This window comes from Alligator mississippiensis, chromosome 5, assembly GCF_030867095.1.
Source record: "Alligator mississippiensis isolate rAllMis1 chromosome 5, rAllMis1, whole genome shotgun sequence".
Lineage (NCBI taxonomy): Eukaryota > Metazoa > Chordata > Crocodylia > Alligatoridae > Alligator > Alligator mississippiensis.
The window spans coordinates 524,963-549,862 of NC_081828.1; the positions used below are offsets into that span (position 1 = coordinate 524,963).

At 62.7% G+C, this 24,900-nt stretch overlaps 1 protein-coding gene across 5 annotated transcripts in view; it reads left to right on the top strand.

Annotated features, from left to right (window-relative positions):
- Window positions 1-24,900, top strand: part of SZT2 (SZT2 subunit of KICSTOR complex) — a 74,272-nt gene that overhangs the window by 46,551 nt on the left and 2,821 nt on the right. Inside the window, exons 33-70 of one of the 5 annotated variants that reach the window (XM_059727686.1) lie at window positions 61-342; window positions 484-622; window positions 889-1,005; window positions 1,115-1,178; window positions 1,577-1,762; window positions 1,864-2,202; window positions 2,288-2,483; window positions 2,985-3,059; window positions 3,273-3,411; window positions 4,176-4,296; window positions 4,529-4,658; window positions 4,746-4,898; window positions 5,034-5,136; window positions 5,442-5,559; window positions 5,892-6,003; window positions 6,331-6,449; window positions 6,855-7,019; window positions 7,895-7,979; window positions 11,450-11,629; window positions 11,917-12,114; window positions 12,436-12,611; window positions 12,783-12,949; window positions 13,191-13,288; window positions 13,723-13,855; window positions 14,082-14,209; window positions 14,580-14,630; window positions 15,854-15,984; window positions 16,361-16,543; window positions 16,918-17,188; window positions 17,494-17,573; window positions 17,791-17,916; window positions 18,984-19,186; window positions 19,320-19,407; window positions 20,716-20,796; window positions 21,310-21,384; window positions 22,040-22,105; window positions 23,373-23,586; window positions 24,037-24,220. In XM_059727686.1, coding sequence (XP_059583669.1) covers window positions 61-342; window positions 484-622; window positions 889-1,005; window positions 1,115-1,178; window positions 1,577-1,762; window positions 1,864-2,202; window positions 2,288-2,483; window positions 2,985-3,059; window positions 3,273-3,411; window positions 4,176-4,296; window positions 4,529-4,658; window positions 4,746-4,898; window positions 5,034-5,136; window positions 5,442-5,559; window positions 5,892-6,003; window positions 6,331-6,449; window positions 6,855-7,019; window positions 7,895-7,979; window positions 11,450-11,629; window positions 11,917-12,114; window positions 12,436-12,611; window positions 12,783-12,949; window positions 13,191-13,288; window positions 13,723-13,855; window positions 14,082-14,209; window positions 14,580-14,630; window positions 15,854-15,984; window positions 16,361-16,543; window positions 16,918-17,188; window positions 17,494-17,573; window positions 17,791-17,916; window positions 18,984-19,186; window positions 19,320-19,407; window positions 20,716-20,796; window positions 21,310-21,384; window positions 22,040-22,105; window positions 23,373-23,586; window positions 24,037-24,220 — 5,476 coding nt within the window. Of the gene's footprint in view, window positions 1-60; window positions 343-483; window positions 623-888; window positions 1,006-1,114; window positions 1,179-1,576; window positions 1,763-1,863; window positions 2,203-2,275; window positions 2,484-2,984; window positions 3,060-3,272; window positions 3,412-4,175; window positions 4,297-4,528; window positions 4,659-4,745; window positions 4,899-5,033; window positions 5,137-5,441; window positions 5,560-5,891; window positions 6,004-6,330; window positions 6,450-6,854; window positions 7,020-7,894; window positions 7,980-11,449; window positions 11,630-11,916; window positions 12,115-12,435; window positions 12,612-12,782; window positions 12,950-13,190; window positions 13,289-13,722; window positions 13,856-14,081; window positions 14,210-14,579; window positions 14,631-15,853; window positions 15,985-16,360; window positions 16,544-16,917; window positions 17,189-17,493; window positions 17,574-17,790; window positions 17,917-18,983; window positions 19,187-19,319; window positions 19,408-20,715; window positions 20,797-21,309; window positions 21,385-22,039; window positions 22,106-23,372; window positions 23,587-24,036; window positions 24,221-24,900 lie in introns of those variants that run through there. The other 4 variants (XM_059727688.1, XM_059727687.1, XM_059727690.1 and 1 more) reach the window with 4 other exon arrangements.

Below are 24,900 nucleotides of genomic sequence, written 5' to 3' on the forward strand. Positions count from 1 at the left end.
CACCGGGAGCGGGGGAGCTCTGGGGTTGGGCTGCATGTACTGCAGTGGGTGTGTATGCAGGGACCACCTCGGGATACTGCATCGCCACAGAGAGTGACCCTGAGCTGGAGGTGGAGTACCGGGAGAAGCTAGAACACGAGTTTCTGGATACGGACTCCCAGTCGGGCTCCAACACGGTGAACCAGGACGATGACTCCTTCAGCGTCCTGGGTGGGGACTCGCTGAACGAGCAGGAGCTCCCGGAGCAGGAGATGCCGCCACTGTTCATGCACCTGACCTGCTCCGTGAAGCTGCGCAGCCAGCACAGCTCCATGCCTGTGCGCTCACTGCCCACCTGTCTAGGTAAGGACTGCCCGCGGGCAGCTGCTCAGGGCTTTGGGAACTCTGGGCCCTTGCAGGCTGCCTTCAGGGCAAGCGGAGTCGTGGGTGCAGGCTGCCATGCTGCCATGCATGCCTGCCCCTGACAGCACGTTGTTTCCTCAGGGGAGGTCCTGAGCTGCCTGGAAAGCTGCCAGGCCATGCGCAGCATTGACCTCGCTGACCTCTGTGTGACCCTCGATATCTTCGTGCTGACACTGCCTCTGGAGATCGACGTGGTGAATGCTGATATCCACCACAACCGGTAGGCGCGGGGAGGCCGGGCCTGGTCTAGTCCAACCCGTCTGGCTGGCAGTCCCGCTGATCGGGCAGGCAGCCACCCCCACCCGGGCTCGCTTGCCTTGGCTCACCCGGGCTGGTCGGGTGGAATTCAACCCCGGGATGCCCCAGGCTGCAGGGCCCTTGCAGCATCTCGCTCTCACCTGGGCACTCCCAGCTGCTCACCAGGGTCTGCAGATATCGGTGCTCCCAGGGTTTAGGCAGCAGCAACCCCCTCCTCTCCTGCCACAGGTGTACGTCTGAGAGCAGCGTCTCATTCACCCGCTCCCCTGGGCAGCCCTCCTCCTTCCGCTCGGATGACGAGATCATGCCCAGCCTGGACCGGCTGCCTTCAACGGGGGACGAGAGGTACCACGGCCCTGGCCAGCCTTGCCTGGCAGCTCAGCCGCCTCACTGGCTGAGCTGCCTGCTCGAGGGCCGTGTACATGGGCGTGACTCCACGTTCCCTGTCTCCTAGGCACCCGGCACTCTCCAACCTCCCCGGGGTGCACAGAGAGGCCATCGAAGCCATCATGAATGAGGTGAGCCCTGGCCTGTTTCCCTCGCCGTTGGGGATTGTTGCGGGGTAGGGAGGGGGGTTGAAGGGGATGCCTGGGCTTGCTGGGTGCTGCTCTGAGTTAGTGTCTCCCTGGCGTCCTCTGTGGTGGGCCAGCCTGGCTCACAGCCCCTTCCGTGGAGCGCCCCAGCCACAGGGTGGACCCTGCCTGCAGCAGCTCCCAAGACCTGCTGGGATCACGCCGGCTCCTGCCTGTCCCAACTCAGGCATGGCAAGAGAGCTGCTCTAAAGCCTAGCCTCTCAGATGAGCCCAGAGCCAGGACTGGCTGGGGCCTGGCTGCAGGTGAGTGGTGAAGGCCCCAGGTGCAAGGCTGGGGTGCCTCTGCGCATGACTGCGTCCCCTTTGTGTGCTGCACTGCCCAGATCCGCTGGCTGCTGGACGACGAGATCGTGTCTGCGCTGCGCCACTCTCAGGACATCAGCGCTGACGTCCTTCACCGTGTGGCCGCCCACATCCACCGCTCCCAGGGGCGGCCCAGCTGCCACAGCGAGGCTGTGCTGCTGCAGTTTGTCTTTGGGCCCGAGCACTCGCTGGAGAAGTTCCGAGAGGTAATGCCCCCAGCACCACCCACGCCCTGCCTGCCCCACGCTGTAGTGCTTGTGCCCGACCCTGCTGCTTTGGGCCTGGCTCATCTTGGCCTCCATTCCAGGAGTTCAGGAGGATGACGCTGCCAGGGTACGTGCTCAATGCAGAAGGCAGCGATTACCACTACATCTCCATCAGCCGCCTGCATGCCCAACGGGCAGGACTTGGCCCACAAGACCCCCCTGAATGTGCAGCCTCTGCCCTGCATGGAGGGGGCCCTGAAGGAGCCCAGAGCCAGGCAGGGCTGGAGAGTGGCACCAAAGCTGAGGGACCTGCCCTACAGTATCCACCTTGCACCCGCCCAGAGGAGCCACGGGGCATCTGGCCGTGGCCCACGAATGAGACCTGCATCAGGGCTGATGTGGGCAGCCTGCCAGACAAAGGCAGTCACGCCCAGAGCGAGGTGAGACTCGGGGCGGGGGCTGCAGCCAGGCTTGGCAACACTCTTCCGGGGCCCGGCTCACTGAGTAACGCAGCCCCTGGTACAGGTGCCAGTTATGGAGGAAGCGCCGAGGCCAGCACAGGGCAGAGTACTTGGACGGGGATCCCTGGAGGAGGCTGTACTGGAGACAACCCCCCGGTCCCTGCCATCGTCGGCCTCTGACAAGTGGAACAGCGAGAAATCGCCATCGGCGACGCCATCTGCTGCCAGCCTGGCTGAGTCCGTGACCCACGGTCGGGAAGGTGCAGGCAGCCATAGGCCAGGCTGGAGTGAGGGGGCAGGCATGGGGCATATTGGGGGGCTTGGGATGAAGGGGGCCACACGTCGGGAGCCCAGCCTGGGTGTAACTCGGGAACAAGGGCAGCCTCTTGACTGCTGCATCAGGACCCCACTGCTGTGCTGTGCTGTGCTGTGCTGTGCCATGCAGGGCTTGCAGTGGTGCGGAGCCCTGCTCCCAGGCTGGGCTGTCAGCCACCTCCATGCTCCCAGCTGGACAGGGTGGTAGCTGTGCAGCTGCTGCATCATGTGACCACCTCTAGAGACACCAAGGCCCCCATGCACCTGGTTCCCCCTCCCGCCCCCACCTGCGTGCCTGATTGTTGTGGTTCTCCAGCCCATCTGTACGAGGCCCCACGCTGTCCTGGGGCCCTCCCCTCACCAGGCTGACACTTGTGGATAGCAACTGGCTGGCATTGCCACAAGCTGTGGCCAGTGCCTGCTGAACAGCCTCTCCTCACCTGCAGGCTCCAGCAAGCAGCAGCCCAGCCGGGTGCAGAGCCTGGTGTCAAGCCAGGGCAGCATGGACTCTGATCACCTGGGTGAGGTTCCATTGGCTAGGGCTTGCCCATGGTTGCTGGCCTGGGTGGGGCTGGGGGTGGAGTGGCTGGGGCCCAGGTAGCAGTGAGGGGACTTGGCAGGGAGCGCTGGGGGTGAGCCACGTGGGCAGCTGCCAGTTCCCAGGGGCTGCCTGCCCTGGATGAAGGTGCTTGCTGTGGGTGCCACATTCTCCAGCCCCAGGGCTCCTTTTGCAGGATATGATGGTGGGAGCAGCGACTCGGAGTGTGAGGAGGCACTGATGAGTGACCAGGACCCGCAGTGCCCACTGATGCCCGACTTCTGGCTGATTGTAAAGATCCAGCAGGACCGCGTGGAGGTCTATTCCCATACACGGTAAGTGGGGTGGGTCCTGAGGCCCAGAGCCAGAACCTCCCCCTTCCGCCTTCTGGTTGCCACTTCACTTCCATCCGTTGGTCTGCCGCAGCCCAGACACCACCAGGACCCTCTGCTCCATGTCCTGGGATATCCAAGCTGCTTCCTGCCCTGCCCTCCAGCATGAGCTGAGATACAGTCCTGGCAGCTTGCACCATGCTGGGTGCCGGCTAAGTGAGAAGCCATGATCCCTGTGTACACGTGCACTTGCTGGCAGCTGGCTCAGAGAGGCTTTGGCTGTGGGGACCAGGGTACAGGGGTAGCTGGATAACAGGGCCCACACTCATGCTGGACAAGTGCCCGGTCCTGCTTGGGGTCTCCTGACTGCTGCTGTCAGCCCTCCCTGCTCCTGCCCTCAGAGGTATCATTGTCCTGGGTCTCTGGGTGCATTCACGTCTGACTGCCCCTCAAGACCCACATGCTACCATTATTGTGCTGCTCCACCCCACTGGTGTCTGGTCCTTGGCCCCGTGCCTCGGACGAGGGCTGTCTGTTCCACAGCTGTCTGCTGCTTCCTCCTGCAGGGACTGACTCAGTGTCTGTGCCCCTGCCACATCTGGTGCTGCCATCCTCTCATCCCCCCAGCTTGGGACTGGGCCCACCCCGCTTTCCCCACACAGGGTCCACTCCCAGCCCAAGGCATGTGGGGGCTGTGAGAGGGATTAGGTGACTGCCCCTGGCACTTGGCACCCATGGGCCCACCAGCCTCTCCACTGCCTCTGCAGCAGCCTGAGCGCAGAGAAAGCGGCAGTGGCCGAGGCAGAGGAGGAGCCAGCTGGGACCTGCCTGCGCCTACACCAGGCCGTGGTGAGGAATATCAGCGAGATCTGCAGGGTGGTGAATCAGGTACTGTTGGGTGGGCGGGGATAGCAACAGTTCCCCAAGAGGGAAACGGGAGGGGCCACATGTGGCTCCCAGCCACAGCCACAGATTCCTCCCCAGCTCCAGAGAGGGGGTGGCTCCTTCCAGCTGGCAGCCCCTCTTCAGCCCCCAAGGTTGGCAGGGGCAGCATCTGGCAGCAGGTCCTGTCGGCTGGCCCGTGCAAGCAGCAGCAAAGCTGACTCTACATCTATTGCAGCGCCTGCTGCTGCAGGACCTGCACGACAGCCACATCTGCAACTCGCTGCTGGTGGCTGAGAGCGAGGAGGACATCTGGAAGAGCGAGACCCCCTACACCTCGTACCGACAACGCGTGCTGCCCACCGATGGTACTGCCACCCCCCAGCCCCAGGTGCCAGTGTTTAGCTCCTCAGGGCCCATGCTACCGTTGTGTGACACTCCTTCCCCTTCTGCAGACTACTCAGCAGAAGAGAGCTACCAGCCCCGGGACTACCTGGCCGCCACCATGCAGTTTGTGCCAGGGCACTTTGCCTGCGACGTGGTGTGGAGTACCATCATCCACGTGCACTCGCGCCTCAAGATGGGGCCCAACATGGGGGTCTCACGAGGTGCGTGTGTATGCAAAGGGGGGAGGGGGAGCTTTGCTTGGGCTCTTCTCCCTGGCCAAGTGCCCAGTGGGTTCCGGCGACTTCGTCCTGCCCTGCAGGGGCAGCTCGGGGTCACTGACATCCCATTGTCCCCAGCCATCCAGGCACTGCGCTCAGTGCTCAACGCCTTCTCCGTGGTGAACCGCAAGAACATGTTTGTCTACCAGGAGCGCTCCACCAAGGCCGTCTTCTACCTGCGGTGAGGAGATGCAGGGCCTGGGCCCTTCCTCCGCGGGCCCACCTGCCTCTGTGGGCAGGTGCTCTGCAGCATCTGCCCTGGCTCCAGTCTGTGGCTGTGCCATGCAGAGCAGGCGCCTCCTGTCCTTGGCTGCCCAGCCAGCCCCTCACCCCATGCTCAGGATGGGGGGGTGAGGCCTGACCAAATGCCTTGACATGGCCATAGTGTGCCCTTCTGGGTTGCGTGTGGTAATACCAGTATCGCACTGAGCCACAGTCCAGCACTTCTGACCCATGCTGTTGGCTGAAGCCCTCTCTTGCCCCCAGGCTCATGGAAACCACCTACAGTGGGAAAGTATGGGAAGGGGAGAGTACCCAGGGCCCTGTGTGCCGCTCACTGGCTCTGACACGCAGCCAGGAGCCCATCTACCCTGAGGATCTCATGGTGAGGCTGCTACACGCTGCTCTGGGGACTCTGGGCACTTAAGGGCATGGGATTGGGGTGGGCAGTGGGAGAAATGTGCACTGTAGGCTGTGGGGCGAGGAGTGGGGCTCATGGCTAGGGTAGGAGCTGGGGGCAGCCAGGCTGGGGCAGGGGCTGGGGCAGCCTGTGGGGCATGTGGGTGGGGTGGTAGCAGTGGTGGTGGCAGCAAGGTGGGAATGATCCTGTTTGTGCTTGATGACTGTGGCTCTGGGGAACCCTCCCAGGCAGAGCTAGGCCCAGGTCCCCGTGGAAGCTGATGTTGCCAGCACAGCGCCTTCCTCTCACTCCCACAGGGATCCCGCTCTTCCCTCGACTTGGGCTCGTGCCGCAGCATGGACTCCACCCGCCCCGTGGGCCAGGTGGACAGACACATCCAGCTGATGGTCCATGGCGTGGCTCAGGCAGGTGTGTTGCGGCCTTCCCAGGCTGGCCCAGTAAAGGGGAGGCTGTCAACACACCCTGGGGGTGAGGGACACATGCAGGGCAGGGGTGGGCGAGGGCTGAGCTGGGGTGTGGGGTCCTTGGTGGATGGCGACTTGGCCCAGTGCAGGGGGAAGCTCCTTCCACCCTGTGACTCCCTGCCCCCCATGGCATCCTGTCTTCCTTTCACCTCTCAGCTGTCAATACCTTTGATCAGGGCAGGGGTGCGGTGCCCTGATGAAGGGCGCAGGTGTGGGGCAGTAGCGGGTACAGCAGGGCTTAGGGCACTGCTCTCATGCTACCTCCCTGCAGGGCCTGAGATCACGGATGAGCTGGTGAAGGTCCTGCGCCGACGTCTGGATGAGGCCACGCTGGACATCATCACCGTCATGCTGGTGCGGAACTGCAAGCTGACCCCAGCCGATGTGGAGGTACCGCCTCCTGCACTGCCACTCTGCCCTGTCCAGCCCAGCCTGTCCAGCCCTAGCTCTTGCTGCAGTCACCTCCTGCCCTGCCCCTGGGAGTCTGCTAGGTCCTGCCTTGTGCTGGGGGCTGTCTGCCCCAGTCATGCATCCAGGGTGCTGGGTTGAGGGTGCCCCTTCCTTTGGGGGTTCTTGGGGCTTTAGGAGCTCTCTCCAAACCACTTCCTGGGCCTCCCCCTGTGTCTGGGGACAGGGGTGCAGTGAACCCCTGGGGATGTCTTGCCCTCTGGGCACCCCCTTGGTAGGTCTGTACCCAGGTCTTCCTCTCTAGCAGCTATCAGGCAGGGGAGGGGCCTGGTGGATGCCCCCCAGTGCCCAGGCCATGCCCAGTGGCTCACTGTCTCCCCCCTGCAGTTCATCCAGCCCCCAGGGACTCCACCCACAGAGGTCCTGCAGTTCACCCTGCCGCCATCCACTCTGCCCTGGCTCCCTGCCGTGGCCTACTACCTGCGCCAGAACCTGCTCATCTTCCTGCACACGCCCAAGTACACTGACAGCAACGTTGAGCACCACTTCAAGGTGAGCAGGCTGTGGGGCCTCGTCATGCACTGCAGCACCTGTTGAGGGCTGGAGCATGATGGAGCCGTGTGGGAAGAGGAAGGCTTGTGAGGCAAGGCAGCCTCTTCCACCAGACCGACTCAGACGTAGCTTGGTCTTGTAGATGATCTATTGTCCTGCCTCGCAAACTGTGCTTTGTCTTCCTCTCCAAGTTCACACCTCTGTCTTTCCAAGGGCCCCACTCCCCCCTGCTGCTCTGCACAGAGCCGGGCCTGGTTCCTTGCTCTGGCCTCCCAGCTATGTCACTGCATCCCTCAGAGTTCCCCATGTTCCTAAGGGTCACAGACACTGACCCTGATGAAAGCGCGCTGTGGAGTGCACCCTGGCACTGCCAGCTTCACCCCAGCGCACTGAGGCAGGTGGAAGGGGGGAGAGGCCTCCAGTACCCTCTGGTCATGCTCTGGTCCTGGTTCCCCCCTACATCTCTAACAGCCTGCCACACTGGAGTCTCATAGGCAGGCAGGAAGAGGCCGCAGACCCAGCAAGAGGACTGGGCAGTCTGACCCTCAGCCTCTGCCCACTCAGCAGACCCCTGGATGGGGCTTGGCACCCATCCCTGGGCCTCTCATCCTTGGAAACCCACAGTCTTGGCATGGTGATGGCCAGGGGAGCCCTCCACCAATGCCACACACTGTCTGGCAGAGCTCCCTGCAATGGGGGCCAGCCTGGGCCCTGTCATTAGACCCGTGTGTAGAGGGGGCCATAAGGAGGGCCCTATACCCGTTGCCAGGATGGAGCGGCATGTCATTTACCCAAAGTCCTGGTTGCCGGAGGTGGGGGGGAGTCTGCTGGCCGTGCACTGCACTCTCCCCTCACTGCTGCCCCTTTCTTTCCAGCACTACTTCCACCCAAGCGGCAGCCTGCCTGATCTGGACCTCTACCTGTACAACAAGCCGGGTGGGCAGGGCACTGGTGGCAAAGGTACCTGCACCTTGGGCTTGTGGCCGGGCAGCAGGGAGCCACTTTCCAGCATGGAGACTGCATGGTGGGGGGAGGAGGCGTGGTGTATTCTGTAGGGAGGGGAAGGGGAGGAACAGTGTGTGGCCCCATGGCCTGGGAGCATGTGTGCCCTCAGCCAGCACTGGCGGTGTGGGGACACCTGGTACCACAGATAGGTGGGTTGGGAAGCTGGGTGGGGGGTGATGCTGTCTCCTAGACCACATGCCGAGCCTCTGCCTAGTCCCATCCTTGCTAGGGAGCTGTGCCCATCCCTTGTCTGTGTATCTGCTGCACCCCTGTGCCCTCGAAACGTCTTCCTATTGCATAGGTACCTGTCAGACCTCATGCAGTTCATCCATCCATCCATCCATCCATCCATCCTTCCTTCCTCCCAGTTCCAAGACGGCACCAGGCATGGTACCATACTTTCCCCACCCCCAGTTCCTGTCTCCCTTGTTGTGCCATGCCTTCTGCTCCAGCCCCTTCACATGCATCTGCTCTCCTAGCCCCTGTTACCAGATTTAACAGTAGACTTTAGGCAGTGGCACTGAATTCATAAATGCTTGGGCAAGAATAGCCTGTTCTCTGAAGAAAGCATTTATTGAGCACAGCGGGTTTTCAACTTCAAGCACACAACAAATAACAACAGAAAAACGTTGCCTAAGCTCAGAGACTGCCCAGTAAGATCATTCGACAACCCACTCAACTGAGCCTAACTTAAAATGCAACACAGTAAGCCAAAAAGACAACAGCATCTTGCATAAGTCTTACATAGTCCCAGGGCAGAGCATCTCCTTGCAGCCAGGTACAGTATTCAGGAGGCCCAGCTGGGGGCTCTGCAGGTGGTCTTAGGCAACGAGGAGATCCCGCAGGCCTAATCTCTGCCTGGGTTTTCATAGGTGTATCTGCACCTCCTTCTCCCCCATGGAGGCCTTAACCATACCTTGCTTTTCACATCCCTCATGTATCCTGCACCCCTCACAACTCCAGTGTTCAGTGTCTGTCTTTCTCTGCTATTCCAGTCTTTAGCCCCTTACAGGTTCTGCTTTGAAATGTAAATGTAGTTCCCAGCAGTCTGGGACTCTCCCCTGCTCCCTCAAGTCTGTCTCCAGCATACATGTGATGATTGCGCCAGTTTTTGCCAACACCCTCCCTATGGGTGGAGGCGTCAGCCAGCTGGCAACTCCTGCTGCCCCTGGGGCTATGACCCCAACTCCTCAGAAGCCAGCACCCTGCCACCGCCCTGGCAGCCTTGCTTGGAGCATTGCACTCTGGGACCACAGGACAGGCTCCTGCTCAAGGGGGTGCAGTCGCCAGAGCCTCCCCAGGCTTCCTCCCCAGCAGGCTTTCTCCCCAGCCACTCCAGTGCCTACCCCCAGGAGGCTCTGGGCCAGTGCCAGACCTGACTGGGACATCCTGGAGCCGCCTCTGTAAACAACATGCATCAGCTGCTGCTTAGGCAGGCACCTCACACACTTCCCAACAGCCCCAAGCTTGAGCTGCCCCAGCCCTTTCTCTGACCTGGTGTCTCGCTGTGTGCTCTGGCACTGGGGCTCACAGATCCTGCAAGTGACTCAGGACCTGCTCCAGAGTCTACCCTGGGGCATATTAGAAAGCCCCCGAGGCAGTCTGGGATCTGGACAGCTGGCATTGTGTCTGGGAGACTGAGTGCATGCTGGAGGGACTGCAGGACTGGCTACATGGGGAGGTGAGGGCAGAGGATTTTCCAGCTGTGTGAGGCTGGTGAGAGCTGTGGGCTGGGCCCCTCTACACGCGCAGTGGGAACTCATGCGTGATCCCACAATTGTGTCCTCTGCCAGGCCACATGTATATAGCAGGCGGCACAATTGTGGGATTGCCCATTAGATCCCATTGTGCTTTATTGCCAGTGCAGAGAAGCCCAATCCCAGGCTCCCCTGGCACCCAGCAAAAAGGAAGCTCCTGCAGCTGAGAGCTGTAGGGGCACCTTGTGCACCCTCGCACCTGCTGTCATCTTGCAGCTCCAGGGTTGCATGAAACCCCCAGAGCTGGGAGAGCACAGCAGCAGCCATCTCCCAACCCCCAGGCTTTCATGCACCTCCGGGGCTGGGAGATCACAGCCGTGCCCCGTGGCTGCCAGGACTAGGAGGTGCGCTTCAGGGACTCGGCATCTCTGGGTCCTGGCAGCTGTGGTGCTCTGCCAGGCCCCCAAGTCTGCAGCTGCTGTGCTAAGTGTGCCATCAGTTGCAGGTCTCCCAGCCCCAGCTGGGCACAGGGCACCCTTATGCTGAGCGCCCTCAGTTGATGGCACTCCCAGTGCAGTGGAGACTTTCCTATGTGTGCAAAGTAAAGCTGGGTAGCAACCAGCTATAGAGCTAGCACACTGTCGAGGTCTCACTTTGTAGCTGGTTGGACCTTTCTATGGCGAGATGAGTACTTTGCAGATGTATGGGTCTCAAGGTCATTGCACAACTAATCAGGTCATTGTGTGATACCTGTAACGTGTAGAGGAGCTCGAGCAATTTGGACCAGAGGAAAAGTGCAAGCTCATCTGTGTGGTGCCTGGGTGGGCAATTGCGCCTGCCGTCTCAGCCCAGAGCCTCTCCCGGCTGGCCCTGATCTCCCAGCAGCTGGCCCATGCTGGGCACAGCACTCAGTGCTGACGTTAAGCCCCAGCATTGCCCAGGTGCATGGACATGGAGCAGTTGTCAGCCTTTTGGTCCCTGCAGCACTTGCCCCATCGCGTGGGCCATGGGCTGCACCACAGCTGCCCCTGGTCACAGTGCAGCCCGGCAGAAGCAGGGCACTGGCCTGTGGGCCCCTGAGCCTGCTGCAGCGCCAGCCTGATGGTGCGGGCAAAGGTTGCTTGGTGCTGCCGCCCTGTGGCTGTTCAGAGGTTGCTACCAGGAGCCTGGTTCGGGGCTGGTGCGGCCTGCTGTACACTGGGACTGCTGGCCCCCCACCTGCAACCTGCCCCCCACATCCGGTCGGCACCGAGGCAGCAGGCCTGACACAGGAGCTCTCACTCCGGACACGCTGTACCCAGCAGTGGGGCCTTGGTCGGAGCCGGGTGCTCCTGCAGCACTAGTGAAAGACCAGAAGGCCGTGGCGCACACGTTGGAAGGGGGGTGGGGTGAGGGCACCGTGCGGAGGCTCATTGGGCCCCGGCAGGTGTGCAGGGGGCCTGCTGCTGGAGGGTGGGGCGCTCTGGTGCTGAGGCTGGGGCTATTGTGGGGTCTGAGCAAAGGGCTCAGGGTGTGCAGGTCCAAATAGCTGAGGAACCCACCTTGAGCTCGTGCTCTGGTGCATTAATGCGCCTCTGACCTATGCACACCCACCAGGCCCCAGAGGCATGGGTGCCTTGCATGCTAGCTGGCTCCTTCACCACTCAGTGCTGGCTGCAGGGCTGCTCACAGCTCAGCCAGGTGCTCCCAGGGCCAGAACTGCACTGACTGGGGCTCTGCTTCCTGCAGGCATCGCGTGCATTGCCCTTGCCTTCGTGGATGAGAACGACAGCCCCCTTCTGCTGGCACCTGGGGATCGGCCTGGCTTCCTGAGGCCACCACCCAGCACCGACCTGCTGCAGGACTCGGACTTCGAGAGCCTCACCGCAGTCAGCCAGCACCACGTTGAGCCAGGCATGCTGCAGCCAGGTGGGGGGCATGCCACAGGAGCAGGGGCCAGACCCAGCCATCCCAGGGGCTGCCTTGTCCCTATGCCGAAGCTGTAACTTGGGCAGGGGAGGGTCTGAGCATCACACTGCCCTTACAGCCCCCGGGGTGGTTCATGGCTGCGCTTAGGCTAAGCAGCAGCTGCTGCTCACAAGGCACTGGAGCCTCAGTTGCCTTCCCCCAGCCCTGCTGCCCCCAGCAAAGCCAGTGGCAGGGGCCTGGGGGGTGGGAGACCGCAGCACCGTGCAGTGCCTTGGTCTCGCCTGCAGGCCCCTGCGCACGTGTGCGCCTGGACGTGTGGGAGAAAGGGAACATCAGCCTCCTGCAGCTGTCGGAGAAGTTGCGTGGGGCCCTGCGCCATGCCCTGTGTGATGCCACCATGGAAGTCCGTGTGCTGCCTGCCCCGCTCTGCATGGAGTCCACCTGCCCCCTGGCCACCACCGAGCTGGATGAGCTGAGCAGCGGTGGTGAGAGCCCATCCGAGCTGCCCCTTTCCAGGGGCTGCCGCCCAGGGATGGGGCCTCGCTTCATCTTCCCCTAGCTGCTGAGCCCAAGCTGTAGCCAGCTGACCTGCCAGTGGTGCCGTTGGGCAGGAGAAAGTGGGGGCCCGACCTTTCCCCCCAGCAAGGGGCACAGGTCGCTGCTTCGGCTGTCTGCCCCGAGGCTGCTTGTGGATGGGGCCCAGGATTGCTTGGCCAAGCCCCAGTGCTGGGCTGGGAGCAGCTCTGGGGCCGCAGCTGCTCTCCTGCGAAGATGTCTAGAAGGCCTCACACCTGTTCTGCTTGCAGGAGGCCTCAGAAGGACAATGTCAGAGACCAAGGGGCTGGCTCAGGCTGCGCGCAATGCTGGTACCAGTCGCAGGTGTCCAGCCCCCCTGCACTTCACCCCAGCTGCTACCTCGAGCCCCGGCGAGCCGGTCACACCTACAAGCAAGCTGGGACGCCGTAGCTTCTGGGACATGCTGGTACCACTGCCATGGGGCTGGGGCAGGGGCCTGTAGTAGGGGGTGACCTGTGCCCAGCAGGGCAGATGTCAGCAGTGGAGCTGTCTGTGAGGCAGGGGAGGGACCCAGGACTTGGCCAGAGGGAGGGGGAGGCTGTCCCTCTCCCTGTCTCATCCGTGCCCTGCTCCTCAGAGCAAGGCAGAGTCCTCAGAGCTGGGCAGCCCCAAAACCACTGATGACATCGTGCTGGAGCGGCCGGAGGAGACGCGCACACGGCGACGCCACAAGACGGAAAGTGTCAGGCAACACCTGAGCCAGGAGCGGGCCACGGCCACTGCTGAGCTAGAACAGGCCCAGAGGTGAGCCCATGGGACCACTGCCCCCAGCCAGCACCGTGTCACACCACGTGCAGTGGCCCTGGCATGCGTTGCTGCCACTGCCTGCAGTGCCAGCACGCGGAGGGGCGCTGCTGGGCCAGGTGCAGGACTGCAGCTGCCTCTGGGGCATGCAGGGAGCTGCAGAGGGGGCCAGGCATTGGTTTGCTCCCCTCCCACATTGTGCCCTTGCCCTTAACCTGTCACCACTGGTGCCTTGCCCCAGGCGCCGCACCTGCCAGCTGGAGGAGGGGGACGTTGGTGTTATGCACCCACTCTTCCATCAGACCTGCCAGCAGTGGATGGCATTCATGAGCCGCCTGGGTATGTGCCAGGAGGGCGGGATGGGCCAAGAGGGTGCAGGGAGGTTGTCTGTGCAGGGTGAGGCAGGAGCTGGCTTGGGTCTTTGCCTCTGTCCAGCTGCACCCAGGAAGTTCATGCCCAGGCTGCCCTCTGCAGTCAGGAGGGCAGGTGAAGGACAGAGGCGGCTCCGGGGAGAGGGTCCTGGCAGGAGGCTTGGGGCTGGTGCTCTGCCATGCTACTGTGTGTCAGGGCACTGTCTGTCGCTGGGCAGGGCAGTTTTCCTTCTCCCATGGGGATGGAGACCAAGCAACTTGGCCACGGCTGCATGCTGGCCTGTGGCAGAGCAGGGACTGGTCCTGGGGCTGGTGCCTACACCTCTGGGCTCCCTCCTGTCACTGGGATGCTCTGGGCCTTGCAGTGTCCCCTTGGCCCAACCTTGCTTTTCCTGGTCACAGGGTGTCCCTCGGTGCAGCAGTGCTCAGTGGAGATCGTTTCCCGCTTCCTGCTCCCCTCAGTCCTGGCTGAGGTGGTGAGCCTGGTCACTGCCCTGGCCAGCGACACCGCTCTCAAGGTGTTTGAGCGGCTCTGGTGAGTGTCACTGAGGAGTGCACCGAGGAGCAGGGCAGGAAAGGGACATGCCAGCTGGGCAGTGTGGGGCTGGAAGTGGGAGCATGGAATAGTGCAGTGGGGCAGGGGTGGAAAAGCCCAGGGCACATAGGGAGGGAGAAAAGTGCAGGGCCACACAGCGGGCACCCCTTGCCTGCTTGTCGCAGCCTGGCCCCTGGCAACAGTGCTGTGATGCTGTCTTCCACAGCTGCCCCTGGGGTGCCACCTTCCTGCCCTACAAGCCCAACCAGAGCACAAGCCTGCGGCCTGCTGCCGTCCGGCACTTTATATTACTTGGGCGCAGTTTCCACCAGTGGCGTTACAGCACCGAGCAGGGTGAGTGCGAGGCCAGGGCCTCCCTTTGTGTGTGCGAGGTGGGGGTTGGAGCGGCATGAGCTGTGTGGCCTTCGGGGCCTGTAGGGTGTCCAGCAAAGCGGTGCCAGAGACGACTATGCCCAAGGGTCATCCTGGCCCAGTGCAGCCCGGGCGCCAGCCCTCGCTCTCCTAGGTCATGGCCCCAGTGCTGCACAGAGCTGCAGACAGGTGTCACTGGGGGCTCTGGACAGGTCCTGTGGGGGGAGATGCCCACCCCTGCCCTAGAAGCCGTTCTGTGCCCCTCCTCGCTACGGCGGGGCTCCAGCACAGGGAGCGCTGGGTCTGGCCTGTGCAGGCCTCCAGCAGGTGCTGACAGTGTCTTTGCCTGCAGTGGCTGGCAGCGCAGAGGAGCAGCAGGTCCCCCCTGCTCATAGGTTCAAACGTAAGTCTTTGTTCACCAGGGTGTGGTTGGAGCAAGGGGCTGCGCTTGGGCAGCTGCTGCTCAGAGCCCTTGTCCTGCTGGTACTGGCCCACCCAGGGTGCCTGGGATGCAGCTCTATTACAAGCAACTTCACAAGAGCCATGGCCACTGTGCACAGGCTGGTCTGACCTGGGCTGAGGCCAGGACTTGCCTAACCCAGGGGCTGCATCCTGCCGCCCAGGTCCTGTCCAGCCCTAAAGCACCTCACCTGGAGCTCAGGGCACTGTGAGGCAGGCAGGCATGGTCCTGGCTCTCTGCATAGCTGAGCGCAGGAGGGACATGTGTGGGTGTTTATGGGAGCACTCACGTGAGTGAGGCAGGGTCAGGTGACTGAGAGTCTGGGCACAAAGATTGCGTGTCCTGTGTGGGGTGCAGGGACAGCTGGGAAGTCTGCACCCCAGACACAGGCAGCTGGACGGTCCAGGCAGGAGCCTGCGCCTACAGGTGCCAGGCTGTGGTACCGACCCCTCCAGGCAGAAGTTGTTGTCCCAGGTAGCTAAGACGTCCTTTAGGCCCCTCTAGAAAGCAAGGATTGGGAACAAGTATTGAAGGAAGAAGAATTAGGAACATGGAGGTCAGTGGGGAGCAGGTCAGGACACAGAAGGGCTGCTCAGGGCAGAGCCAAACCTGCACAGTTCCCCTGCCTTTGCACATTGACCTAACAGGACATGGCAAGCCCAGCCCAGCCCAGGTGCTAAGGTCCTGTTTGGGTTCTCAGGGCTGGAAGGGGCCTCTGGGGACATTGAGCTCAGCTGCCTGCTGTTGTAGCCCTGCTGGGGCCTCGTTAGGCCCCATCTGAGGAGCAGCTGAGCTTAGAGGATTTTTCTCCTCTTAGAAGGCTCTTGCAGGACCTTGCCGCCCCAGGGTGAGGCAGGGGAAAGGGCTGTTTGAGTCGCCTGGCAGGGTTGGCACAGACTGGCCATGGGAGGCTCAGCCTGGAGTTCTGGCCAGAAATCTGTAACCTCCAGCAGAGCGGTGGGGGCAAAGCCAGAGTGAGCTCTCAGGTGGTGTCTGAGGCTGGGACCGGCTGATGCAGCATGGAGCCCTGTGGTAGTGGGGTGGCCTCGCTCCCTTCCAGCCGAATCCACACGGTGCTGGGCCCCGGGGGCAGCGAGAGCAGCAGGTGGGTGGGAAGGGGGACTCTGGCCAGCACCCTGTCTTTGTGACTCTCCAATTCCTTGCAGCTCACAAGGGGCTCCAGCGCTTTGAGGCCATGGAGCTCAGCTCCACGGAGAAGGGCTTGAGCTCTGGCCCCTCGGGGAGAGACCTGGTGCCCCGGCAGAGGTTCCTTCTCATGGAGATCATCGACAAGAAGGTGAGTGGTGCCTGCCTGATATGATCCCGCACACACGTGCATGCATCCATGCCCATGGCCAGTGACTGGCTTGGCCCGGTGCTTGGCAGATGGTCTGAGCAGGGCATGCACAGACCCCTGTGGTGAGGGCTGGGCTGGGTGGAAGGTGCTGGCCAGCCCCTCTGTGACTTCGCAGGCAGCCCGAGCCCTGGTGCTGCAGGACAGTGTAGGCCCCTGCACGTACCATGGCTCCTGATGGGAGAGGAGTGGGGAGCCCTGATGTCCCAGGCACAGCCGCCTGGGGGCAGGGGGCAGGGCTGGTGGGTGCCATAGCAGGGCTGTGTCCCAGGGCATCCCAGAGCAAGTCTCTCACCTCCCTGCTGCGGCTTCCCTCCAGCTAACCCTCTACACCTACAACTGGTCCCCGGACCTGGGCAGTTCCCTGGCCAGCTCGCTCGTGCGCCTCCTGCAGTGGCAGAATGCGCGCTCCCACGTTGTTCATTGCCTGCTCAGCCAGAAGCTGGGGCTTTTCCACCACTACTGCTACATGGACACACCCTGGCATGAGGACGCCAAGCAGGTACAGTGCCCCCCCACCTCAGTGTGCCCGGTCCCTGCCAGAAGGGCCGAGCTGGGGAAGGTCCTGGCCACGGCTGCCCACAGTGCCCAGGTGGTCCAGGCAGCCCCAGGCATCAACATGTCCCATGGCCCTCCTGCCCACCATCCTTCCACTGCAGCAGTTGATGTGGCCCTGTCAGTGCTGTGGGAGCCAGCCTGTGACTGGGTGGGGGTGACCTGTGGGCCTGGCCCTGGGCAGGTGGGATAGGGCTGGGCACTAGCTGGGGTGAAGCTGGGCTCAGCGGTGGGCACCAGCCTGCCCTGCTTGGAGGGACCCCCATCGGGCACTGTGTCACCGGTAGTCCAGAGAGACTCAGGCCATGTCTGCCTGTCCAGGAGCCGAACCCCTTCCTGAACTCCACGCTGGAGGTAGACATGCTGATCCGGAACCCCAGCCCCCCGCCCAGCCGGGAGCAGGGCCGGCTGAGCAGCTCAGGGCGCAGCCTGCCCTCCCTGCACTTTCCCCCCGACATGGTGCCCTTCGACGAGGCCCTGCGGGACGTCCCTGCTGTCAAGTGCCTCCCCCACGGGCCAGACCTGGGGCCGCTTGACCCTGTGTCTCGCCATGGCGCTCAGTTCTTGGAGATCAAGAGCATGGAGAGGAGAGGTACAGGAGCTGCGGTCACGGGAGCCTGCCCCCCCGGCCCTGCCAGTCCCAGCTGAGGGCACTGGCTGTAGGGCAGCTCCTGCCCGTGCTCGGCCGCAGGGGCAGGAGCAGGGCTCTGGGCAGTGGCAGCAGCCGGTCTCTGTGGCCCAATGGAGACCCATGGGCAGCGGTGTAGGGGTGTGCATGCGTGTGTGTGCGTACACGTGCGTGTAGAAGGGGATGGGAGGGTCCAGCAGGGTGGGTGTTCCAGGCCTTGGCTCCGCACTCCCATGGCAGCTCCTGTCCGTCCATCTTTCCCTTTCCAGAACTGGAGAAGCAGATGAAGATTGAGAACCTCTTTGTGACCTGGCAACAGAGGTCAGCACAGTCCAACATGCCCATCAGCGTGAGTGCATCCTGGGGTGGAGGGAGGCTGAAGGGCCTGGATGGACTATGGGGGCAGCAGCAAGCAGTTTCAGGGGGTGGGGGGCAGCAGTAGTGGGACTGAGGCCACAGGGAGGGCAGAGGAACCACTGTGCATGGGGCTGGCAAGAGGGGGTAAGGGTCTGGCCCCACACATTGCTGAGGGCCCTGCCAACGCACCCTGCGGCTGTGCCCTGCAGCTGGCTGACCTGGAGACGCTGAAGCAGTCCTCACGCCTGGTGCACTACTGTGCCACCCCCCTGCTCTTTGACCCTGCATTCCGGCAGCAGATCCAGGCTGACCAGCAAGCCAAAGTGGAGGGGAAGGTGAGAGGCCATTGCTGGTGGGGTGGGTCTGGGCAACTACCAACTACCCCCTCCTTGGTGCAAGGGCAGCTCTGTCCAGGGCAGAGCCATAGGAAGCAGGGGCTGCTGGTAAGCAGTTGGCAGCAGGGCCTGAGCCATGTCTCTGCACCAGGCAAGTGTCTGCAGTAGCTGCGAGCAGAGCAGCAGGACCCTGGCAGGCAGAATCCTGATGGCTGTGGCACTGCTCTCTACAGGGCCTGGATGTGGGTCAGTGGGGAGGCGCAGAGCAGGGAGCAGGCAGGTGGACTTGTTTGGGTGCTAAACACCCCCAACAAGGTGCTGGATGGAAGTGCTGAGGAGGCCAGGCCAGGGGCTGAGGGGTGACGCATTCTCAGGTCTTGGGCACTGGCCCAACATTGACAAGCAAAGCCAGGTGGGCCATCACTTCCTGAAGTGGGCAGCTTAGGGGGGGCTTGAGGTGTCATCATGGAGCCTGCTTGGTTCCTGCAGGAGACCTGCAGCTGAGCTCACAGTGCCCTGGGGGAGCAGAGCAGGGCACCGAGAACAACTGGGCCCCAGGAGAGCCTGGGGCAAGAGGCTGGCAGGACTGGGGCAGGCAAACGAGAGGGACTGTGACCAGGGTTGAGGCAGCAATGGGTTCAGAGAGGGGTGGTCGAGAGCTTCTGTGCTTCCCAAGGGACTCAAGGAGCATCACAAGGAAGTGCTCCCCCTGCCAGGCCCTGGGACGAGCAATCGATCTGGGACTGGGCCCAGCTGTTGCAGGAAACTGTGGGTGCCAGGAGCCCTGGTGCAATCTCAGAGGGGTCTAGACTGCTCTGGGGGGGGCAGGACTGTCGGCATTTGTGGCAATGCGTCTGGGGGAAGAGTTGCTCAGCTCAGCGCTTGGTGCCAGAGGCTGGCTGGTGGAGAGCAGGAGACCTGTCCTGGGGGTGGGTGCCCCCAGCTCCTGCGGGGCTCTGTAGCAGCCAGAGATGGGGTACTGGGAGGGATGCACCCGTGAGCGCTGTGGCCAGCTCCCTGCTGGCACCAGCTGCACAGGCCTGTCAGGCTTCTGGCTTCCCTTGCAGAAGCGCCATCGCTCCAATGACTCAACGGCCTCAGGGAGGGACCGCAGCCACAGCTGCGACTCCACAGAGGCGCTGCCCTGCAAGCTGAAGGAGGAGCCATGGCTCTTGGAGATGTGTGGCGCCTTCCTGCAGCAGTACATCCAGTACCTGCAGAGCATGGGTTTTATCCTGGTCCAGGTGCGGCCCCCCTCACCCACCCGCAGGTCAGTGCTGCTCCAGGGAACCCCCATCCCTCTTGGTACCACCCTTGGCGCTGCTCTCACTGGGGACGTGGCAGCCAAGCTGGGTTTGTGGGCACCTGGCTCAGGTCCCTGCATCCTCTCCTGTTTGCTGCAGCACAAGTCGGATACGTGCGCTGGCAGCCCTGGGCACTGAAGGCAGAGGCTCCTTCTCCTACAAGCCCAAAGCAGATGGGAGCCCCAAGGTGAGGACACTGACATGAGGGAGGGCTCCAGCATGGGGAGGGCCAGGCCTCCAAGCAGCCTCTGGGGCAAGAGGGTAGGGTGGGAGCTCAGGAGGAGCTCACCTGGGCAGCATCAGCCGGCACTGGACTCTGCCTGCAGTCTGCTGAGCCGCAGGAGTTGGGTTGGAAGGGACTAGCCTGGCCGGGGGGTCTGACCACATGCTGGGGTGGGCCTCGTACAGGTCTGAGAGGGCTTGGGGGAGCTCGAGGGCTGCAGGAACAGCTCTGGCCTGGGCCACACCTCAGTGGGGGAACGGAACCTGGCACGCTTAGTGCCTGGGGAGCAGGCTGGGGCGACTGGATCACGGCCTGCAGAGAGCGGAGGCCTCTGGGGAGGCCAGTGCTGGGTGAGCTGAGCAGGAGCTGGGTGTAGTGTGCATGGGAATGGAGCAGCCCCAACCAGTGCCCTGTGCCTGGCAGCTCTGCCATCCCGACACTCCAGACCCAGACTGGGCTGTGCCACTCCCTCCCGTCCTCAGTAGCTACTGATGCCCCTTTCTGCCAAGAATGTGTCTGGTCCCTTTGTGAATGTGGCTAAACTATCAGCTTCCACTACATCTGGTGGCCACAAGTCCCCCACTGAAGTTACAGTCTGTGTGGAAAGAACTTCCTCTTAATTTTAAACTTGCTGCCTGCTGGTTTCCTGATGTGACCCCTCATGCTTGTCTGGTGAGAGACTGTCAGCAACAAATCCCTAGGGGCTTTCTCTTTACCATTTAGTACATTGCAAACCCTTCTGTCCCCCTCCAGTATCTCCTTTCTAGACTGACCAGGTCAGGCCTCGTTACTCGATCCTCCTAGGGAAGCCCCTCCACAGTGCTCAGCATCCTTGTTGCCCCTCTCTAGATGTCTGCTTCTCTCTCCTTTTGGAGGTGCAGGGGACACAGCTGGGCACGGGATTCAAGGTGCATGTGTCCCGTGGGTTTTTAAAGTGGCATCACAATCCGTTCCCTTTTGTTTGTTCCCGTCTCAATCATCCCTAACATGTTTGCCTTTTTGACAGCTGCTGTTGGGATCAGGCATGTGGGGGAGAAGGGCTAAAGCCAGGCACGTCCAGCTCGGGCGAGGGGACCCATTGAGATTCACCCCTGTGGCTGGGCTTGGGCATGTCCCTTGGCGAGCTTGGCAGCTCATGCTTCTCTGGCTGTGTGAAGCCCGAGGCAGGAGCCTGCCTCTGTGTGGGGGCAGGGGAGCAGACACCCCTGCCCTCTCCCGGGCAGGCTGAGTCAGGCCCTGGTGTCCTGCTCAGCCCTGCTCTTTCTTCCCCAGAGCACCAGCCCCCCTGTCGCCACCTACCACCTGCAGCGCGCTCTGCCTGGCGGGATCGTGCTCATGGAGCTGGCATTCCAGGTATGGGGCAAGGGGCCCAGACCAGCTGTGCTGACACTGCTGCATGGTGCAGTACTGGGCTGGGGCAGATGGCCTTTGTGGCATGGGCTCCAGGTGCCCTCCCTGCCTCTGGCCTGAGGGGCCAGCCATCTGGGAAGGTTGCCCGTGGCGGGGAACGATACTGGGAGTATGTGACCGCCCTTGGTATGGCTATAACACCCAAGGGCAGTGGGAGGCAGGGCAGGACCAAGAGCTGGTGCTTGGGGCTGGGCCAGGGATGATGGGGGAGGCAGGAGAAGTACATCCTGGCTGGGCTGAAAGGAGGGTTCCTTGTTCCTTCATAGGTCTGAGGCTGGGGTGGCAGGGGCCATGCTCAGTGCAGCATTCTCTCCATAGGGCTGAGGCTAGGGTGGCAGGGGCTGTGTGGTGCCTGCAGGCTGTGTTCAGTGCAGCGCTCTGCCCAGGGCTGAGGTTGCAGTGGCAGGGGCAGTGCAGTGCCTGCAGGCCATGCTCAGCACAGTGCTCTCTCTGCAGGGCTATTACTTCTGCGTGAAGCAGTATGCGCTGGAGTGCTCACGGATCCCCATGGGCCAGACGGTGAACTCACAGGTAAGGGCTTTGCCTCCACATGTTGGGCAGCTGTGGTCCAGGGAGTGCTGCGGGGCTCAGTCCTGTGCTGTCTCCACCTCATAAGGTGCAGCAGGTCCTGACTGGCCACAGGCCTGCCTCCGCCTCCAGGACGGGCAGGGCTCTGCTGCGGCAGCCCTGCTTACACCATCCATGGCCTCTGAGGAGTTCAAGGGACAGGGACTCTTGGGTGGTGTTCATTTATGCTGGGACCAAGGGTTTTGGCAGTCCTGCCCTGGGGACTCAAGAGAGGACTTCTGGAGACCCACAGAAGCCAGAGGCTGCGGGTCCATGTCCCACCAGGCCTCTGCCTGTGACCCCTGTGCTCGGCTCCCCTGCAGCCTCTGTGGCCGGCTGCCCTGGGGCTGGCCTGGAGCCAAGCACACCCCTCCCTGTGGAGAGGCAGCTGCTTGAGAGCCAGTTGCCCTTGCAGCGCCCGACTCTGGCTGCAGGACTGGTGTGGGACGTGGCCCGGTTCTCCGGGGAGCTGCAGCCTCCCCTGCAGCACAGAAGCAAAAGTACAGAGTGCTCTGCCAGGCCAGATCCTTCCCATGGAGCTGCAGCGCAGCCTCTGAGTACCTGTGGCCCAAGCTGCACCCACCCACCCCACCGGCCATGCGTGTCCTCTCTCCATCAGGGTGCTCTCACAGCCAGAGCCCGCAGCCAGAGCTGCACGGGACCCGGCTCCGTCTCTGAGTGTGCGGTATGTCCCCTCCTGCTGACGCAGGGCTGGGCACCTGGGTGCCGGCTATGCTGGGTGCTGGGCAGGTGTCTGGCTCCCTGGTGTCAGGTGGTTTCTTCAGCAGGAGGCAGTGCTGCTCTTGACAGAGGCTGGGGCATTGGGGCAGTAGCAGCAGGGCAGGGATGGTGCTTCGCTCCTCTGGGATGGGGCTCTGGCTCTGCTTGGTGACCTCTGCAGCCAGCTCAGGGCCCAGGGCTCCATGGCCTCGGCCCTGCAGCAGGCAGGAGCATGGGGCTGCTTGCACCCTAGTCCCTCTGGGCTGCTTGTTCTTCCTCTCCCACCCCCAACCTGCGGGGACAGGGAGCTGAAGAGGCCCCCCCTCCCTGCCTCCTGGGACTGGGCAAGGTGGAAGGAACATGCTGTGCTCTGGCGTGTGCAGCCACTACTGGGTGGCACAGGGTGCAGGTCCCTGCAGGGCCCCGGCTGTCCTCCCTGCTGGGGAGCCCTCGGCCTTGCGGGGCATGGGCAGTGCAGAGCTGCCGCTGCCCATCTGTCCTCCAGCAAGTCAGGTTACTGGCCCTGGACAGCAGCTTTGCTGGGACAGGGAGGGTTGCAGTGCCTGGGGCTGGTCCCACTGGTCTCAGCCAGGATAGCACCCTGCCCTCGTCCTGCTGGGGTTGTACAGGCTGCTGTGACGGAGCTCAGCAAGGCACTGCCCTGGGCCCCAACCCTGCAGGCACAGGTGTGGGGGCAGGGTTGGTGAGAGAAGGGTGGGTCATGTGCAGGCCACGTCCAGCTGCCTGTACTCTGCGCTGTGGGCCATAGCCCTGGTCTGCTGCTGACCTGGGGCATCCACACCTCCCTCCCATGGATCCATGGCTCTGGTTCCCCATCTCCACTGGCCGCTGCCCCAGTGGGCCTGGCCAAGCCCAGGGCTCAGGGTGCATGGAGCAGAGCCAAGCAGACAGTGCAACCATCTGGGCTTGGCACCAGGCTGCTCTGACTCTTGCTGGGCCAGGGGCTACCGACCAGCATGTTGCTGGTGCCACCGTCACTTCTGGGGCTGCCCCGCAGCTCTGCCCTCCCTGAAGTGCAGCCTGGGCAGAAGGGACCCCCTGGCTGCTGCTGACACCTGCAGCCCTGGTGCCTACCAGGCCCTTCCTGGCACAGGAGAGGTGAGGGGGCAACTCCCTGTGTGTGCAGCCTGCCCTGCTCACTCCTGGTTTGCTGCTCAGGCTGAGGGGGCAGGTGTATGGGGCACCCCTAGCATGATCACGTCCTTTCCCAGCTCTCCATGCTCTTCACGGAGGAGTGTGACAAGGTGCGGGACCTCATGCACGTACACTCATTCAGCTATGACTTCCATCTGCGCGTGGTACACCAGTACCTGCTGGGCTCGCACATGGCACTGCGCCAGGGTTACCACCTCACCAGCTTCCTGCAGGACTTCATCGCCTACCACCCTGACATCCCCAAGTTTGGCCGCAACCACGTCTTCCAGGGTGAGCGGGGTGGCTGCGGAGTGGGGGGCATCCCAGGCCCATGTGCTCCTGCCCCATCCACCTGCAGGACCTCCACTTGGCTGGGACCGGGGAGGGGCACAGCTCCCAGCTGGATCTTTCCCCCAGTCTGGAACAACGGGACCATCGGCACCATGCCTCTGCTGCTGGCTGTTTCTGGCCCGGCCAGACCTGGGCTGTGTACCTGTCCCTAGCACCCCTGGCTCACAGCTGGATGGGGCTGAAGGACCAGGGGCTGGGGCTGGGTCAGGGCCTCTGTGAGAAGGGCCTGGGTGCTGGGGTGCCCTGGAGGGGTAGAGGGCAGGAGTGTGGCCTGCAAGTGCCCTCAAGTGAGAGAGTGGAGCTGGCACTTCAGTTTGTTGTGGACAGCTGTGGCCAGACCTGGCCCATGGCAGATAACTCCATAGCACTCTGCCCGTCTCCCCGGCACAGGCATGCTGGCCCTGCCCACCAACATGATCACAGCCCACCAGCTCTACAACTACGTGGCTGACCATGCCAACACTTACCACATGAAGCCCCTGCGCATGACCCGGCCAGCGGGAGGCAGTGATGGAAAGAAGGGGCCCCCAGGCACGGAGCAGAACGAGTATGCCCTGGTCTCCATCTGGAACAGGTGAGTGGCTGGCCCAGGGGCTCTGATAGATGGAATTGGACACGGTACAGAGCAGGGCAGCAGGAGCCTGCAGCTACTGGACCAGGAGAGACTGAAAAGAGACTCTGGTTTGGAAAAGAGAAGGCTGAGGGGGAAGAGGACCAAGGTCTGTAAACCCGTGAAGCGAGTGGATGGAGCAAGGGAACAGGGAACTTGTTTGCCAAGTCCCAGAACGCCAGAACTAGGGGGTAGCTGCTGACGTGTGTGTGATGGGTTTAAAAGTAACGAGGAAGTGCTTTGTTACGCAAAGCGTAGTTAACTCCTGGAGTTTGTTGCTGCAGGAGGTGGCAGTGGCAGACAGCACAGCCAGGTTCAGAAAGGGACGGGCTAAATTCATGGCTGAGATGTGTTCATGGCTGTTGAACAGACTGGCTGGAGACATTTCCTCTGGCATCTCTAGCCCAATACACCAGGTGCCAGGGACGGTGCTGCCCAGGACACATCACTAGAGATCCGGTTCAGTGTCTCCCTGTAGCAAGTCTACTTTGGGCACTGTTGGGGACAGGCCGGCAGGCTAGGTGGGCCCCTGGTCTCACCCAGGCTGGCACTGCTGAGGTGGTCCTGTGCTGAGCCCTGCAGCCTGGGTGCTGGGGCTGCCGGGAGGGGAGGGAGATGCAGCCAGGCACTACCTACCGCCTGTG